This window comes from Grampus griseus (assembly GCF_964374135.1).
Source record: "Grampus griseus genome assembly, chromosome: 4".
Classification (NCBI taxonomy): Eukaryota; Metazoa; Chordata; class Mammalia; order Artiodactyla; family Delphinidae; genus Grampus; species Grampus griseus.
The window spans coordinates 16,093,872-16,112,640 of NC_138997.1; the positions used below are offsets into that span (position 1 = coordinate 16,093,872).

Sequence of the window (18,769 nt, forward strand, 5' to 3'; positions counted from 1 at the left end):
TACCTTTCGTAATTGTCCTTTACCTTGGACAGAATATACTGATATTAGACCACAGGACTTCCATTAACTTCAATGTAATTTTTACAGAGTTATCTCCATTGTTCTTCTGAGCATATCTTACTCAAATACCTAAGATACTGGCACTGTCTGTGGATGAAAACTAATTATTTTTATATTAACAGGATGATAGGATAGCCAAGGCCTGGAAAACCAGGCATGGCATTGACAGGGAGAGCAAAATACTCCTGGGATAAAAGACCCTATAGCCAGAAAGAAATGGGAATTCTAAGGGTGTGAACAGGAGACATATCTATAACTTACAATATCTTTACTCTCCATTTTATCAGAGGTAAGTTGGTTATTCATAAGTTTTATAGTATGGAGCAGTCTATCAGGTCTTCAAATACCTGTATTTGAAGATAAAATGTATTATCTCTAGTGTGTTCTATAATCAATAGAAATTTAAAAGAGGAGTTACAAACTAAAAGTAAAATATCAGCCTATTTACCTTTACCTTTGTACTTTAATTCTTTAAACAGAATGTGAGTTATTGTCTAATGAACTTTTCATTTCATCCTAAGGAACTCCAGCATTTCTTTTAGAGGGTGTACTACAGACAAAATCTATCAGTTTCTGTTTATCTGGGAATGTCTTAATTTTGTCTTCATTTTCAAAGAATAGTTTTGCTGGTTATAGAATTCTCGATTAGCAATCTTTTTTATTTCAGTACTTTGAATATATCACCTCACTGCCTTCCAGCCTCCATGGTTTCTGATAAGTCAGCTGTTAATCTTCTTGGGGATTTCTTGTCACTTTTCTTGCTGCTTTCAAGACTTCTCAATGTCTTTGGCTTCAACAGTTTGATTGTGATATATCTAGGTGTGCATCTCTCTGAATTTATCCTATTTGCCATCCAATGAGCTTCTTGTATGTGTAGATTGTTTTTCATCAAGTTTGGGATGTTTTCAAGTTATTATTTCTTCAACTATTCTCTCTGCCCCCTTTTTCTTCTCTCCTTCTTTGACCCTCATTATGCATACATTGGTATGCTTGATGGTGTCCCCCAAGTCTCAGATGTTATGTTTATTTTTCTTCATACTTTTCTCTTCCTGTTCATCAGGTTGCATATCAATTGACTTGTCTTCAAGTTTGCTAATTCTTTCTTTTGCCAGTTCAAATCCACTAGTGAATTCCTCTAGAGAATTTTTCATTTCCATGATTGTACTTCTCAACTCCAGAATTTCTACGTGGTTGTTTTTTATAATTTCTATCTTTATTGATACTGTCTGTTTGGTGAGACATTGTTTTTATATTCCCCTTTAATTATTTAGACATACCTTCCTTTATTTACTTGAATATATTTAAAATAGTTGATCTAAAGACTTTGTCTAATAAGTCGAACATCCTGGCTTCCTCAAGAACAGTTTCTAATGATTGCTTCTTTTCCTATGTATGGGCCATATTTCTCTTGTTGTTGTTTTTGCATGTCTCATAATTTTTTGTTGAAAACCAGACATCTTAGATAATATAATGTGGCAACTCTGAAAATCAGAATCTCCCTCCTGACCCAAAGGTTTATTGTGGGTTTTTTTGTTTAGTGATTTCTGGACTAATTCTCTAAATTCTGTATTCTCTGTCATGTGTGTCCACTAAAGTCTCAGTCTGGCTAGCTGACTGGTCAGGTAATCGTTGGACAGAGGTTTTCTTTATGCTTTGAACAAGTAGGTCTTCATGCAGAGGTGCACTGTGCATGTGTTGAGACACACCTTCAACACTCAAGTAGGCAGTTTACAAGTCTGTCTTAGCTTTCACTTCCTGAAGGTCACATAGAGGTAAGAGCTTTGTACCTTCTCAAGTCTGTTTTTTGAAGTGATGGGTTAGCAATTCTGAAACTACGTTCAGTGTTTTACCAGATTAAGCAAATAAGTAAATATACTGAGTATAGTGGGAACCAGGTTTCTCACTGTGGGAGAAGGGAGATCAAACACAGAAAAGGAAATACAAGAATAAACATGTGGCACTGAACTGGAATTAGAGATATCAATATAAGCTCAAAGTTTTTAATAGACAGATAAGAAAAAGTATAGATTTCTAACTTTGTCCATTGAGATGGCCTAGAAGGAATGATACCCCAAATGTACCTAGTGTACCGATCTTGTTTTGAAATATCATTCTCCACTAAATGAAAGTAGAGCTCCTTGAGGAAATGACTGATTCCAATGATTGTGGCAACGGAAAAAATAAGATGAACCTGCAACATTTTATTTTGCCATAAAATAAAGAAATGCTCAAAGAATGATGGAGATATGTCAAAAAGACACAACAAGCAGACTGAAAGGGCTCCCAAGGGTCAAATGTTAGATCATTTTAACCTCAAAATAAATAGTGAGAGTAGTGAATTACAACCTTTTCAGTAAAACAGGAATTCATGAACCCATACTGATATAAATACATAAATGGAGAATATAAAGCTGTTCTTTATAGTAAGTAAAGTGTCAACAAAAAATATGTTAAAGAAAATATGACATTAGAAAACCACCATTTGATAAACATCACAGTAAAATTGATTCAGGCATCATCAATGGATGTTAAACTAATAGGTGAGAGTTTGATAAGGAATAGGATATCTACTCATTCTTAAAGTAACCTCTCCAAAATATTTATAAGTTTTTAAAACTAGTAACTTTACAGTAGATAAAACCAAAAGACACCCCCTCAAGTTAACATCACTAACTATGGGATAAGTAAACATCCTGCGCCTTTTTATGTGATACACTGAGTAGGATGCTTCACTTATGTAGCATTCCTGCTAAAATATATAAACTCATCCTAATCATGATAAAATATACACGAATCCAAAACTGAGACATATTCTACAAAATAAACAGCCTGTACTCTTCAAAAAGTCAAGGTTACAAAAGACAAAGCAAGACTGAAGAACTGTTCCCAATGACAGGACTCTAAAGAGACACGACAACTAAACGCAACTTGTAATACCAGATGGGACTCTTGACCAAAACTCATTTTTTAAAGACTATCATTGAGATAATTAATAATATTTTTAAAATATCTACAGATCAGATAATAGGATTATATGAATGAAATTTTTCTGATTTTGATAATTACATTGTGGTTATAAAAGAGAATTCTTGTTCTTAGAAATTTTACATTAAAAGTATTTAGGGGTAAAGGGGCATCATGTCTTAAATGTACTCTGAAATTGCTTAATTAAAATAAGAATATAAATATAGAGGGTAGATGATAAAGCAAATGTGATAAACTGTTAACTGCAGGATCTAAGTGAAAGGTATGTGGGAATTATTTGTATTATTCTTGTAACTTTTCTATCAATCTGAAATTATTTCAAAATTTAAAATTTTTTAAAAAGAAACTCACTAATTGGAAACAATGAATGGATTAGATCTAGTATATTGATATAGCTAAATCTAGAAAATATAACATTAAGTGAAATAGCAAGCAACCTGCATGCCAGATGATAACATTTACTTAAATGTTTTAAATCATACAACAATACATATTGTTATTTATATGTAGTTAAGATTTACTGTTTACTTTGGCAAAGGGAAAAGAATGGAGGGAGGGAAATTGGGTAGGGTAATAATTGTAATAATATATTTATTTTAAAATATAGCTAATTCGAGTGTAATAAAATTTTAATATGTGTTATATGAGATGGTGGGTACATGGTTATCTGTTTTTATGTTTGTTCAGGTCTATGTGCAATTATATTAATTATAATAAAAATATTTTAGGAATAAAAACTTAACAATTCAAAGTATCTAAGACTCCAAAATACCCCAGTATACCTATTGCCAAAAACCAAATGGTTTCATAAGGTGCTTAAGCCTAAGCTTAAACTATTAAACTATTTCCTCTTTTTCCTGGATACAGTTAGACTGTATTTCCCAGGCGCCTTGGCAGTTAAGTGTGTCCATGTGCCTGAAATTTAACTCCCAGGTCTAGCCTACAAAAAACCCCCACTACCAGTTCTCTGTCCTCTTTCCCCTTCTGCCAGCTGGATACAGAGGACACCAAGGCCTTTGAAGATGACAGTAACATGAATGGAATAAGCCTGTGTCCCTGAATCTCTACATGGAGGAACATCTCTTATCAACAAGAAATGTCCATATGAATGAGGAAAAAAAGAATTTCTGTTGCATTAAGCCACTGAGATTCGGGGGTCTATCTGTTACTGCAGTTAGTATTACATTAACTAGAACATGCATAATCATAAACAGTCTTCCAACTGTCAATGTGAAATGTATCATACTTACAAATTGAGGTTTATAGTATGCTGGACCTAGTGTACTGTCACTAGCAGGTGGAAAATGTTTTGTGATACTGCCATCCTCGTTAATATGATAACCATATAACCATCCACAAGAAGGAATCGAAGGAACATCAACACTTCTGGAAACTGTAAGTGCCCTTGACATTTTCTGTAAAAAAAAAAAAAAAAAAAAAAAAAAAAAAATTATATTATTTACTCAAAGGCAAGAAAAGGAATGAATAAACAAATATTAAAATTTACTAAAAGACAACTATTCAATATTGACTTTATGAGTTTTATAATATAAACCAAAAATGTTTGCCTGTAAAAGTAATTTAAAAGAGTGAATTCAAGTCTTACCTCATAATATAAACCAAGATTTAACCAAACTACTATTAAATAGTAACATAAACCATAATATAAACTACTGTTAAAGCCACTTTTAGAGATAAGGAATCTCTCACCTGGCTTAGTTATTTATCTTGCTTAGTATAGCAAGCATGAGTGATTCCAAAAACAGGCATTCATTCCTACAGTCACATCAGCAATCAGCAGTTCAAAGTGCTTACTTGTGCTATGCTATCATAGTATCTGCCAGGTAAAAACAAACTTTATATTTTCTGTAACATTTTCTGGCTTCATTCCTTTCCAGCTCCTGACTTACCTTCATCTTACCGGTGCCCTGCATAAACATCCTAATTTTGCAGACCATGTAGCAAAGAAAATGTCTGATATGATGCTAAATGGAAATTTAAAATATAAAATTGAATTTATTACTATAGCTATGTAAGTTATGTAAAATTATATGTAAGTGTATAAAATCATATACATATACGATTTGATACTGAAAAGAACTATGCAAAAATCAACAATTATCAATGTTAGAGTCAGAAGTTTTAAGGTGCTTATCCTTTTTTCAAAATTTCCTTTAATGGAAAACATTTTATAATTTAAGTAAAAACAGAAAGGAGTAACATATATTAGAAATACCAGTATAGAATACATCAAATAAAATACTGGCATTTAAATAATTTAGTAATATGAAAAATTACTTATTAAGAATATATTTATAATAGATATATTTAAAATAGATAACCAACAAGGAAAAAATGAAGGGACGCTCATATATTCATTAAAAAATAAAAATAAATAGAGTCTGCAACTTCTATCAAAAAAAAGAATATATTGATCCTCTGTAGGTTTTAAATAAATAAATAAATGCTAGAGTTGACTGCACACATGCCCAATATACAACTGTGTCATAAACATACTATCACCGGCAGAATTTCACTTTTTTTATCGTTAGAGACAACTATTAAGTAGTTTCAGTGATACTTATGAGACTGGTTACCAAATTAAAACAGGAAAGTATTGAATGGCCTCCCCTCCATTCACTACTTTCAAAAATTATTTGCATGATGTCAAGACTTTCCAAAATGTAGCCCCAACCTTAGTGAATGCTTCTTCAACATCCAGTTTGTGATATCCCTAATTCCCTCCAACAACTATCTACTTTGGGCTACTAGTAAAAATTTTTATTAAATGTTTATTAAAATAGCATTTCATCAACTGTTTTGTGCTGAATTCCATTCATTACTTCCCTGTTAAAGTTATAGATCCCAGGAAGCAGTGATTTATCTTCTAAGTATTATCAGTGCCTAGCATTATGTCTGATAAACACTTTCATGAGTAAATGAACATTTACTTTGTCCACACACATGAAACAGCTGATATTTAAGTATACTTATAAACCTTAACCTTATTGTCATTACACTGACATTATTCAACTGAGTACTTAGCCCTAAAATATATCCTCCTAAACAAAGAACTGATTAAAATTTAATTAATATGAGCTATGTGAAGTTGTTATGGAAAGAGGAGAGGGAACTATGCTAAATAAACTATGACCAAAATCTGCTAGATTTTATTAATTATTTCAAAGGGGTAGGCTTTTGGTGTAAAGATTATTCTTTATATAACACCAATGTACCTTTCCAAACATATCACCTGCTAATCTCCTACACAAATTCTTCACTCCAGTCAAAATAATCTCATTGTCCTCCATAAGATCCCACTTCTCTATCTGCATTCATGTAGTCCTCCATGCCTAGAATGCATATTCCAACCCTATTCTTCAAAGCCAACCTCCTCTATAAATCCCCTACAAATTAGACTCTCTCATAACATTGAGTTGGCCGAAAAGTTCGTTCAGGTTTCTCCATAAGCTGTTATGAAATACATCTTCTTCCTTTAAATTCCTATGGCATTTAATCACATGATCATTCACTTAGCACCTGTCACATTTCATCTTGCATTAGTAATGATCTACATTATCTCTCTCATCTAAATTTTGAGTTTATTTATTTCAGGAGTCATGTTTCAAATTTCACGGTATTATTAACAGTACTTACACAGGAGTTTCCTCTATATAGAGAGGTAAACCACTCAGCCAGTTTTTTAAATCTCCCTTACTTTCTGTTCACCACAGACATTAGAAGAGATTATATTATAGATTTATCAAAAGCAGAAGTGAAGTCAAATATTAACATGGTTAAAAACTAAAGTTTATAAACATCAAATATTCATTTAATTATAAACTACAATATGGATACTAATAAACCTACTAATTTTTATGGTAAGTTTTTTAAATGTACTAATCACATAAAACAGTAAACCATTTCTACTTTATTTTAATTTAAAAAAAGGCCTTAGAAGCATAATTCAAAATAGCATGTACTGACTGAAGACGCTCTTAGCCTCTAGTATTTTTCTGTTCATAGCTAACGTTCCAGGATAAGACTGATCATAGCTTGCTGGCCCTGGACCATCTGAAATAAACTTCTTAAAACATTTCTCCCAGTTTTGTAGACTTTGGCCTCCTTTTATATTATACTAAATTGTAGAGAAAAAATGAAATAATTAAAAGAAACACTTTAAAATTAATACCTATTTGATAAATATTACATATTAATATGAATATTAATAGTTTTAAAACTCAGCCTGAGAAAGTTAAGGCTCTTGACTGAAGACAACTGTCTAATGAGAGAGGGTAATAAGAAAGGATGACAATTAGAGCTGTCAGTTTTAATGCTGAACTCAAACTAAAATTTACTGTACTTTGAACACTCTAAGAGAATGCAACACTCAGTTTTAAAACAGGAATCAAACACAAAGGAATCTCCAAAGCTGTGAAGCAAGAATAAAGAGTGTATGCTTATGTTTACAGGCCCCTGGAGAATTTATACCTCAGAAATGAGCTAAAAATGCTCGTATTGGAGGGGAAAAGCAAACCTTCCAAGCTTGTTTAGGATTAATTATTTTCATGAATAATATTTTGGTCATTTCCAGAGATGTTTACACAGTTTTATTGGCAACAGCTTGGTTTTATGCTCAGATTAGTTTTAAACATTGTTTATTGCAGAGAAGAGTCCTGGGAGGAATTGTCCATGGCTCTCCATGTCACATATCTGGATTCTCTAGAATCTGAAATTTATCAACTGGATAATAGCCAGTTAATTCAAATAAAATTCCATCATACTAGTTTCACTAAACAGTCACAGTTCAATCATTGCAAAGATGATTCATATTAACATTGGGTTAGCCAAAAAGTTCATTCGGGATTTTGTACGCTATTATGGAAAAACCCAAACTTTTTGGCCAACCCAACAGTTGTTGGCATTTGATTGATCAGATAAGGTTTTTTTGTTATTGATTTACCAACAGGCCTTTTCACATGACGTGTACATGTCAGTTGTTCACATTCACTATTAACTGAGCCTATCTTTAGTTTGCATCTTATTCAGCTTTATTCAGCTTTTAAGAAATACACAAAAGAGGTCTTCTTTTTAAAAAAATGAGTCAAATTAGATAGTCAATTAGCTACTTGATTACTGTTTTAATAACATCACAATTCTTATGTTTAAAGAGTTTGGATCTATAAGAGTAGACTTTAATGATTTTGTAAAAAAATTAACAAGTTAGATTAAATAATAAAATCATGTGAAAAGAAAAGATCTCCTCAAATTTTCATTCTTTGCAAGCCATTACTATAGTCTCTACGATCTGACATTTCAAACTGCAATTTGAACTTATATTGAATACTTCAACCGAGGATAGTAAAATCAATTTGATTTTTTTTAACTGTGTACAAATTAACCAGGATTTTTTCAGATTATTCATAATTACCAATTCTACTATTTTACAAATGGTTACAAAAGGAACTTTCATATGTCAGATAAATGACCCAAAATTATATTACTAAGTAATTATACATTTTATATAAAAACCTGTGAGACAATGGTCTTAGTACTTCTTGAGAACTGTGCTTTGTCTACATGCAATGGCTATTTGATGAATTTTTATATTGTCAGCAATCTCTCAGCTCTACAGGAAGCAGAGTCTCATATGAAGTGTGAGGCCATGCACTGTATCACCTATGATAAGACTATCATTCAGCTCTAATGAGATGTATCTCTCCAATCAAAAATCAAACCTAATCTGGACATCTATTCCTAGGCCTAGCTAGTGAGAAATAAGAAATAAACTATTTATCTGGACCCAGGGAAGACATCCCCACATCTAGAGCCATTCTCATGTAACAAGGAACAAAACGGTATCTGCCATGCAGAAACACGTCTGAAACTAGAAGACAACCAGAAAACATAAGTGATATTTATACTGAACTTCTGGAGTGGGAATCATCCTAGGAAACAGGATATGAACAAAACAAATTACGAGACTTAATAAGTTAATTATCAAAGGATCAGAAGCTTGTACTTTGTAAATTTGATTCTTCTGCTTCTTTTATTTTCTTAATTTCCTTTACGTTCTTTTCTACTAAGCAAATTTCCTTTATGCTCCTTTCTATTTTTCTTTTCCTTTTGAAAAAAATTAACATGCTTCAGATATGCTAAAGGAACAAAGGAAATTGTTTTGCCTATAACTGGGCAAGAGCTATAAAGGCAAAACTTATATCCCCAACCCCAACTTGTGAATAATGGCCACAACCATAGCCAAAGTGAAATAACCATAAGAGGAAGAGAGAAATAGAGGAGACCAAATAGGGGAAAAGAATTTCAACTCCCAAATATTCTGCTTTTATAAAAGCTTCAAGTATTCTGTATTTAGCAGTGGAGGTGGGCCCTCACAAATACAACCCACATTTTTGGTTTTTTAAACTTTCATGTGAAGTCTCCAAATAATATTTACTAACTAACTTCTGTTAAAAAGCAACATGTCAACCTATGCTTCCAAAAGAAAAGTATAAAGATAAGTTGTTAAATACATGCATTAATTTCCAGTAAGATTATCCCTTTAATTATTATCTAATATATTAATTATTTACAGAATATGTAACCCATGTCACATTACAAATATGTTTCCTAATTCAGCTATTTAAAATGAAATGCCCTGGGCTTCCCTGGTGGCGCAGTGGTTGAGAGTCCGCCTGCCAATGCAGGGGACATGGGTTCGTGCCCCGGTCCGGGAAGATCCCACATGCCGCAGAGTGACTGGGCCCATGAGCCATGGCCGCTAAGCCTGCGTGTCCGGAGCCTGTGCTCCGCGACGGGAGAGGCCACAACAGTGAGAGGCCCGCGTACCACAAAAATAAATAAATAAATAAAATAAAATGAAATGCCCTTTATTTTTCAAATAGTATGATAAATTCACACTTCTTGAACTTCTAAAAGTTCTGCAAGAATTTAGCCTAAAACTACAAAAAAATCAACAGCAACTACGTAAGTAATAAGTCATTTTTTTAAACAAAGGAAATCAATCATCTCCTGGCACTTGTTTATAATTTTAAGTAGAAAAGTAGAGAATACCAGAACTCTTTTTCTTAGATCATCTATTATACAAAAAAGCACACTTCCTAATTTCTTATTCTTGAAATCCAAGAAATGTACCCAATTTGGAATAAAATAAAATTTGATCTAAATTGCACTTTATATTATTTTACAGGAACTGACTAAAATCAGTATTAATATAAAATAACACTCCAGGGCTTCCCTGGTGGCGCAGTGGTTGAGAATCTGCCTGCCAGTGCAGGGGACACGGGTTCGAGCCCCGGTCTGGGAAGATCCCACATGCCGCAGAGCAATTAGGCCCGTGAGCCACAATACTGAGCCTGCGCGCCTGGAGCCTGCGCTCCGCAACAAGAGAGGCCGCGACAGTGAGAGGCCCGCACACCGCGATGAGGAGTGGCCCCCGCTTGCCGCAACTAGAGAAAGCCCTCGCACGGAAATGAACACGCAACACAGCCAAAAATAAATAAATAATAAATTTTAAAATAAAATAAAATAACACTCCAACATCTTGATACCTGTCACATTTAACAAATTTGAAATCTACCTGTTTTTTAATTACATTTCCCTCTTGGAATACTGGAGTTACAGATCAGGCTTAATGAGGGAAATACTGGTAGAACTAGCGAGCCCATATACCCATAATATGCTGGTCTGGTCTGTGAGCCATGGAGTGTAGGCAGGAGTGACACTTCTAACGATTAAGTCTAATGTCCCACTATTTACTGTTTTGCTTTTTGTGCTTTAGGCTCTAGTTTTCTGAAAGTTTTAAGATGCCACGGAGAAGCAAGACATGTTTCCCTGAATTGGAAGTTGAACCACCAACTGGCCATTCCAGGTTCTTTATGCTACCAAGCAGGAAACGAAATAAGGTTTGTGTACTGGCTGGGGTGATTAACCCTGACCTGGACAGAAAAACAGGACTAATGAGAGCCAAGAGGAGTGTGGTGGGATGGAACATAGGGAACACCCTGCAGAGCCTACTAAGTAAGCCAGTGAAAATGCTAAGAGCAAGTTCATTTAAAGGTTAAAAAGCAAGCCTAAGAACCAAGAGCTGAGACGCCTTAGATCTGAAGAGTCTGGTGATCCCACTAAGCTTAGAACTCTACTGGATAAAGTTCTTGTTGAAGACATGGGGAACATGGAATGAGTAACGGAAAAATCTTAAGCTACCTGTAGCCTCGTGATCAGTTACAGAAACAGAACAGGTCCCCACCTGTATTTCCTTGCTTCATACAACACCTTCATTTTCCCTCTATTTTTTTCCCCTTTCTATTATAAAATGGCAACACTAATAATGGTTAAAATTTATTGAGTGCCAACCATAATAAGGCACTATTCTAAATGCTTATTAATATATTTAATCCTTAGAAAAAGCCTACCAAGTTATTACCCCTACTTAATAGATGAGGAAACTAAGACCCAAAGAGATTAAGTGGTTAAGATTAAAACTCACAGCTAGTAAGCAGCAGAGATGGATTTTGAATCTAGGTAGTCTAGTGCTAGCTCCAGTCTAGCTCCACAATCCTAACCAGTTCTTTATAATAGCTCATGTTATATTTACCATCGAATCTATAAGTTGCAGAATAATGAAACAGGAATATTCAAGAACAAGAAATAGCCTAAATCTAGAGATCCAGGATTCATTTAGCAGTGACACTGTAATACCAGCTTTGAATGCAGTAGCTAGATACTAATTTGGCTCCTTCTGGGAAGGAAAATTATACATAAAATAATTGCACTTTTAAAATTATATATATGGGAAGAAGTGTGTGTATGTTGTGTGCATGAGAGAGAACTAGGCAGTCAAGGGGTGAAAAATAACGGAAATCTACTGTTTTTATCTGTCCAGCATCCCTTCTATTATCTGCTCATAACAGCATATTTGCCACCCTTGGGACAATCAAACCTCCCCTATATTTTGTGATTTTTAAAGGAGCTTCTAAACACAGGAACCCCTGGCCCAGGAATCATAGGTGTGGGTCCATAATAAAACTGGACCAATCAGATTTTCCCTACTGGGGATTTTAATCGTGAGTGTTGTCACACATAAAAAGTGGAAGAAGTTATAGAATTAAGTTATCTAATGGCAGTTTCCCATTGAATGATGCAGAAGTTCTTACTACCGAAATACCTGGGACTATCTTAGTCCCTTCTTTAAGTTCTGACTGCTCAATTCTTCCTTCAAGTCTATGAGCCACCCAAGTACCTTACCTATAAATCTATGATAAACCTAGTATCTGTTTTAAAAATCCATTTTATTGCTTGCAACCAAAAACCCCTACCTGGTAGAATCATTGCCATTAACAACTGAGAAAATCTAATGTAAAAATTAAGGCATCAATGACTTGATCTGGGTCTCCAACAGGGGAGATAAAGGTGTGCTAGGGTCAAGTAGGAGTCATTACGAATGAGTACAAAATTTACGTAAAAAGGGAAAACTGGATATTAACGGTTATAAAGACTGGAGTTACAACCACTGTTTCTGAAGAGTGAAGATATTCTGGTCACAGACTCTTGAGAAATAGAAGACAATGGCAATAGCTATAGCTTTAGAATATGGCACACAAACCAATTCCTTCACTCTGCTGCCATCCTTATTCTACATATTTTGACCATTTGCACAACTTTCATGGGCCTTAATCAATTCAGTAGTCCTATTCTCCCATTCAGGAATCTCAAGGTCTATGAGGCATGTAACAATGTTTTATGTCTTATAGAATATGTGGATTAATGACAAACACCCAACCAGACAACCGACAGTGAACACATTTGTTTTTCTCTTATTCTAATTGCAAAATATAGATTGAAAGGTAAAAGAAGATCATATGAAGGGTAAATAAAATATGACAAATGACATGTTAGTCTATTAGAGGACATGTTAGTCTATTAGAGGAAGAAAGCATGATTTTTATTAACTCAGACAATTACAGTAACTATTATAAATTTACCTGCACCTCTGAAACATTATAGTGACCTGGAACAGCTTTCTCAGTGTTAGAGGCAACAGTAAAAGTACTTTCTCTGGCAGCCAAAGAAAGGAATGGTGCATAGCCACCTATGAAAGTAAAATCATATCACCGGCAGATAAGATAGGATTCTGATAATTTCAGAGAAAAAGCACTCAAAATGTATAAAATCATTTGGTAACCTCAACTGCTGAGACTGTTTTATTAGAACTAATGTCTAGCCACAGAAGTTTTTGCATTTCAAAAATTTTATGTAACAGCATAATTTGTATTAATATACATTAAATATAAGAACCTACAGAACTGGACTTACTAAACACCAGAAAAAATATCTAAAGAAAATAAAACAAGTCTTTTTTCTTCTAAGCATATTTGGTTGAGATGAAAATTGAAGTTCTATTTAACTGATAAAATATTTTCATCCTCAGAAGATCATAGTTTTATATATTGGAAAAACATTAATTATAGAGAATAGCATATATGAATTTATAGGCAGAGCCTAGATAGAAATAATTTAGAGTGAGCTTACGGCAAGTAATTAATATGTTTCCTCGCTTTGGTACATAGTTGGCACTCGGTAAATATTTCTTGATTGCCTGACCCCAAACAAAGGTTTATAAATCCAAGATACAAGCAGAGACATACTCAGTAAGAAAACTTAGTAGACAGATTTAGTCTGCTGAAAGATTGATAAAAATTTTCAAGAAATATAGCAAGAAAATGAGCATAGTTTAATCAGCATAGATACTAAAGAAAAAATGACAGAAAATAGAGCAGCTATATTCAACAGGTAATAAAAGAATGAAAATGAGGACTCAAAACTTGTGAGAATCTTGTACAACTAAGGACAATGTACACTATGCAGATTTATGGTGATAATTAGTACAGTTTAAAAGCTTGCTAACCTGGACTAATAATATATTTTTAAAACCAGAAATAATGTTTCTTTTGAGGCCTTCATGTATTAAAATGCAACTGAAATCAAGTCATTTATTTGTGTTGGGTATTAAAGCACAAAAGAGGTGAGTCAAATGCAGACCTTACCCTTAAAAAGCAACCACCTACTGAAGCATTAAGAAAAGTACTAAAATAATTTTAAACATGGAAAAATATCTGAAGTGCTAAAAAATGCCCAGAGGGTCAAAAAGAGAAGTTCTCAACCACACTGAGGTGATTAGAAAAAGCTTCATGAATGATGTTAAAACTCTGGGTGTTAATTTAGTGACTGATGGTTTGAATTTGCTACCCCAAAGCAAAAACAAACAAACAAAGAAAACAACACAAGGACCATAACAGAAATCCTTAAAAGGAAGCCAAGTTTTGAGAAACCCAGGACAGCAGTTGAAATGTTCCAAATCAGGGTAAGCAACCAAAGAACAAGATACAGATTTCAATCAAAACACACATATAAGCACACAGAAACCAAGCCACAGATTATATACAGTGAATAGTGAAAACAACCAGAGAATGTTCTACCAAGCAGCAGGAAAATATGTCCTATAAACTGGAGAAAAGTCAATGAAAACAAACACATTTAGGAATGAGAAGATGGAATTAGCACAAAAAACATTAAATATCTATTATAAATATTCTTCATATGTTCAATAAGGTAGAAGAAAGATGAACATGATGAGGAGATAAAGATATAAAAAAGACCCAAATCAAACTTCTGAAATGAAAAGTATACTGAATGGGATTAACAACTAATTTTATATGGGTTAATAAAAGACATTTTTTCTCAATTCTTAATCACTTTAAAAAAAATTGACTGTTTTAATCAAAAATAATTTCAATTCATTGTGGCATTACAGCATATGTAGAAATAAAATATATGGCCACAATAGCACAAAGAATGAGATGGGGAAAACAGAAGCACACTGTTGTATGGCTCATATACTACACATGAAGTGGTACAATATTATTTGAAGGTAGATTGTGATAAGTTAGAGATGTATATTGTAAACCCTAGAGCAACCACTAAGTAATAAAAGAAAGAGGTACAGCTAGTAAACCAATAGTGGAGATAAAAACAGAACCATTTTTGTAAAAACTCAAATCATTCAACTATGTCAGCGAAAGAAGAGAAAAACAAAGAACAGATGAGATAAATACATAACAAATAGCAAGAGATTAAATTTAAACACAACAATATCGATAGTGAAATTAAATGGAAAAGTTCTAAATGCCCCAACTAAAAGAGATTGTCAGATTAGATAAAAAAGCAAGACCCAACTTTATGGTGTCTATAGGAAACACTCTTAAAACATAAAGACACAGAGGTTAAAAATAAAAGGATGAAAGAAGATATACCACGCATCCACGTATCAAAGAAAGCCGGAGTGACTAAATTAAAATCAGACAAAGCAGATTTTAGAACAAAGAATACCAGGAATAAGAGAGACATTTCATTATGTTAAAGGGGTCATTTCATCAATATGGTTTAATAATCCATAAAGAAAAGCAAGGAATTAATTGCCATAAAAATTAGAATAGTCCTTACCTGTAGGGGAGAGGGAAAGGGTTATGGTTGGAAAAGACAATTTTGCAATGTTATATTTCTTTACTTGAGTATTCACTTTTTAAATTATTTAAATTTTATGCAATTTTCTGCATCAGTATTTCATCTCACAATTAAAGGTATATTTTTTAAAGTTTATGTTCATTTAGGTAATGTGAGACAGATATGAAAACTAAGAAAGCTAAGCTCAGGCTAGTTCTGAGGCAGCTGTCATCAGAACATGGCAGAGATTCTAACTGAATGAATCTATTTAAAGAAACATAAAATGAATTGCAAAATACTGAAATTCATATAAAAATGGGGGGGAAAAACCCCTACACAATAGCCCCATGTGTTCAAGAAAGCCAGTACTCATAAAATCTTCATTGAAGTTCCCCAATATTAACCACAAAACAATCTTTCATCAATAGGTTAAAAGTTTGTATGAAATATTGAGCTCAAGTAAAACCACAAGAAAATTTAAATATTTATACTAATAAGCTCCATAAGAGAAGGGACTTTTCTGTTTTATTCATAACTATATGCCTACTGTGTACGGTTAGGGTGACAAACTGTCTTAGTTTGCCCAGGACACAGGACTTGTAGTGCTAAAGTCAGGACATCCCCAGATAAACCAGGATGGTTGGTCTCCCTGTCATACTGTCATGCATATTAAACAATAAATATAGAATTAATAGGTGATATGCTAAACTACACCTTTAGTCATTCATTCAGCAATACTGAATGCTTTATTACAAGTCAGAAAGAGGCAGTTAGGGTACAATAATGAATAAGCTAAAACCCTTGCCTCAAATAGGGGGGAAGCCAAACAAACAAACAAACAATTACATTACTAACAGTGCTGCTAATAATTAAGATACAAAATATAGGAGAAGACAATTCTGGCATATTAGGGTTGGTGGAGTGAAAAATTTAAAGTTTGATTTGGGACATATGACTATACTGACATGTTAAGTTCCAACAATAAATGATAAATCAAACTGTCAGGTAGAAAGAAGAAATGAATATAGGAGAAGATAAGATTCGAGAAGAACGAAGTAAGTTCAATTTGAGATATATTAAGTTTGTGGCACCAACAGCAGAAATCAGACTGGCATGAAGCAATAAAAGTCAGTCTATTTTTTGAGAAAGAAGGTGGGAGGCGTGGGATAAAGGACAAGTTCTGCAGCCACAACTACTGTACAAAGCTAGCAGGGCATTCTTCACATAAAAGCAATAGCTAGATCTTTGAAACATACTCATCTTCAGGGACATCAACATTCATATAGCAATCACATACATATTTTTATTTAAACTTAAATAAAGATAGAATTCCCTGAAATGGTCTCCCTAAATTCTGAATGGCTAATAAGATAAAACCATTATTGCCGGCATAAGCACATAGGCAGGAGTACAAGACCATGGACAGCTCACGCTTCTGTGGCAGATAAAACTAACTGCTTTCCCATCAAAGAAGAAATTTAGCAAAGAATATATTAAGAACCACTGTCACCTAGATAACTAACATAGAACCAGGACAGATAACTAATATATGCTAACATGGGGTACCATTTGTTATGTAAATCAAGCTCAAAAAGCAATGAAATACTCCTTGGCACAATAATGCCAGGAGCAGTCACATTATTAAAAGGACTATGTTTTTATCATATCTTACTAGGCTGGTCGTCTATGGGAAAGCTTTGCTTTAATGAGATAAGATTTGCTTGCTTCTCAGATAATTTGCAAGAAAATCAGGAGCAGCTGTCACTAATCTGGAATCAGAATATCCATTATCTCTCCCACTCATGAAATCAGAGCAGCTGAGTCCTATTCCTTTCCGGCTGCAGATCCTGGGTAGAAATCCCTGATCAATTGGACAAAAGTCAAGGCAATGAAGTTTGAAAATTAATGTGGAAAGAATTTTCTGAGGAAAATATGAAGACAACACACTGGAGGACTGACCAAGCAGCCTACAGTAAGAGGAAAATGATAATTAGAAGAGAAAGGTTGAGAATAAAGAGTATCTGCATCTTTCTTTTGAAGTTCTAAGACTAAGATCTTCTCCTCTTGTGTAATTCAAGGTAACAGGTAAATTACATAAAGTCCCAACATCGCTTTTCCTACATCATACTCTACAAAATTTCCCTGACCCTTAAATAAGTGTGTATATTTCTGTATAGTCCAGTGTTACTGACCTCAAAGAGGTGTAAAGCAGAATGTACCTAGGAAAGAGGTAACAGCTACTTTTAAATTATCTTGCCAGGGAATCCTGTAGAGAAATGACTAAAGAAACACCTATAACCTCTATTGATTATCATTATTACCATGTCAGTGCTGAGTATTACTAAAACAGGGTTCTATAGGATGCAGCTGCTCAAAGTTCCCAAATATGGAATTTCCTAGTTTCCTTCATAGGTCAACAAGGCGCAATTCTATAAAACAGTAAAAGAAGGGCCTTGCAAACCCCAGTTACTGATCTCTAAGCAAAGTTCACACAAGTCAAATTATGAGTTTTTAATTCTGCTATATGTAACTCATTAGATTTTTTTAAACTTTCTTTCAAGAATTATTGTTTATTTCTTTTACATACGTGTTAAGGTACTGAGCTAAAAACTGAGACTAACACAGTCGAGATCTTGGTTATTGCCCTCAATAATCTCACATTTTAATGTGGCAGCCAGATAAGTTAACAGACAATTACAATATAGTATCAAGGTGCTTTGAGTCATTAGGAGTCAAAGAAGAAAGACCTGAGACAGTGGAGTCAAAGAACAACTTCACTTTACCCAAGGCTCAAAGAATAAGTAGGAATTAGACAAGTAAGGAAAGAAAAGAGAGATTACTCAGCAAAGGTAGCAGCAGGTACAAAGGCATGGAGGTGAATGAACATGAATTTATAGACAATGCAAAGTTGGAATTGCTGATATGTAGGTTAAGTGCTGGTGGAGGTGTGGTGCCTGGAAAGATCAGGTTAAGTGAGAGACCAGGTTAGGGATCATGAAGAATCTCATGCAGCATGTTAAGGAGTTCAGATTTTAACCTTAGTGTTAAAAGGAATTTTTTAAACAAATAACATAATTATATCTTAGGAAGATTACATTAGCCATAAGACAGAAGTTGTTAGAGGCTGAAACAGAGAAACCAGTAATATTTTATTGGTTAATTTCAGAATAAAAATAAGAAATCCCAAACTAAGTCAAGGGCAGTT

The 18,769-nt window shown here is 33.8% G+C and overlaps 1 protein-coding gene across 1 annotated transcript in view; it reads right to left on the minus strand.

Annotated features, from left to right (window-relative positions):
- STPG2 (sperm tail PG-rich repeat containing 2) overlaps window positions 1–18,769 on the minus strand; it is a gene marked incomplete at both ends in the record, with an annotated part of 259,529 nt that overhangs the window by 238,929 nt on the left and 1,831 nt on the right. The window contains 2 exons of the mRNA XM_082653200.1: window positions 4,296–4,460; window positions 13,047–13,153. Of these exons, the coding sequence (XP_082509326.1) occupies window positions 4,296–4,460; window positions 13,047–13,153 (272 nt within the window). The remainder of the gene's footprint in view (window positions 1–4,295; window positions 4,461–13,046; window positions 13,154–18,769) is intronic.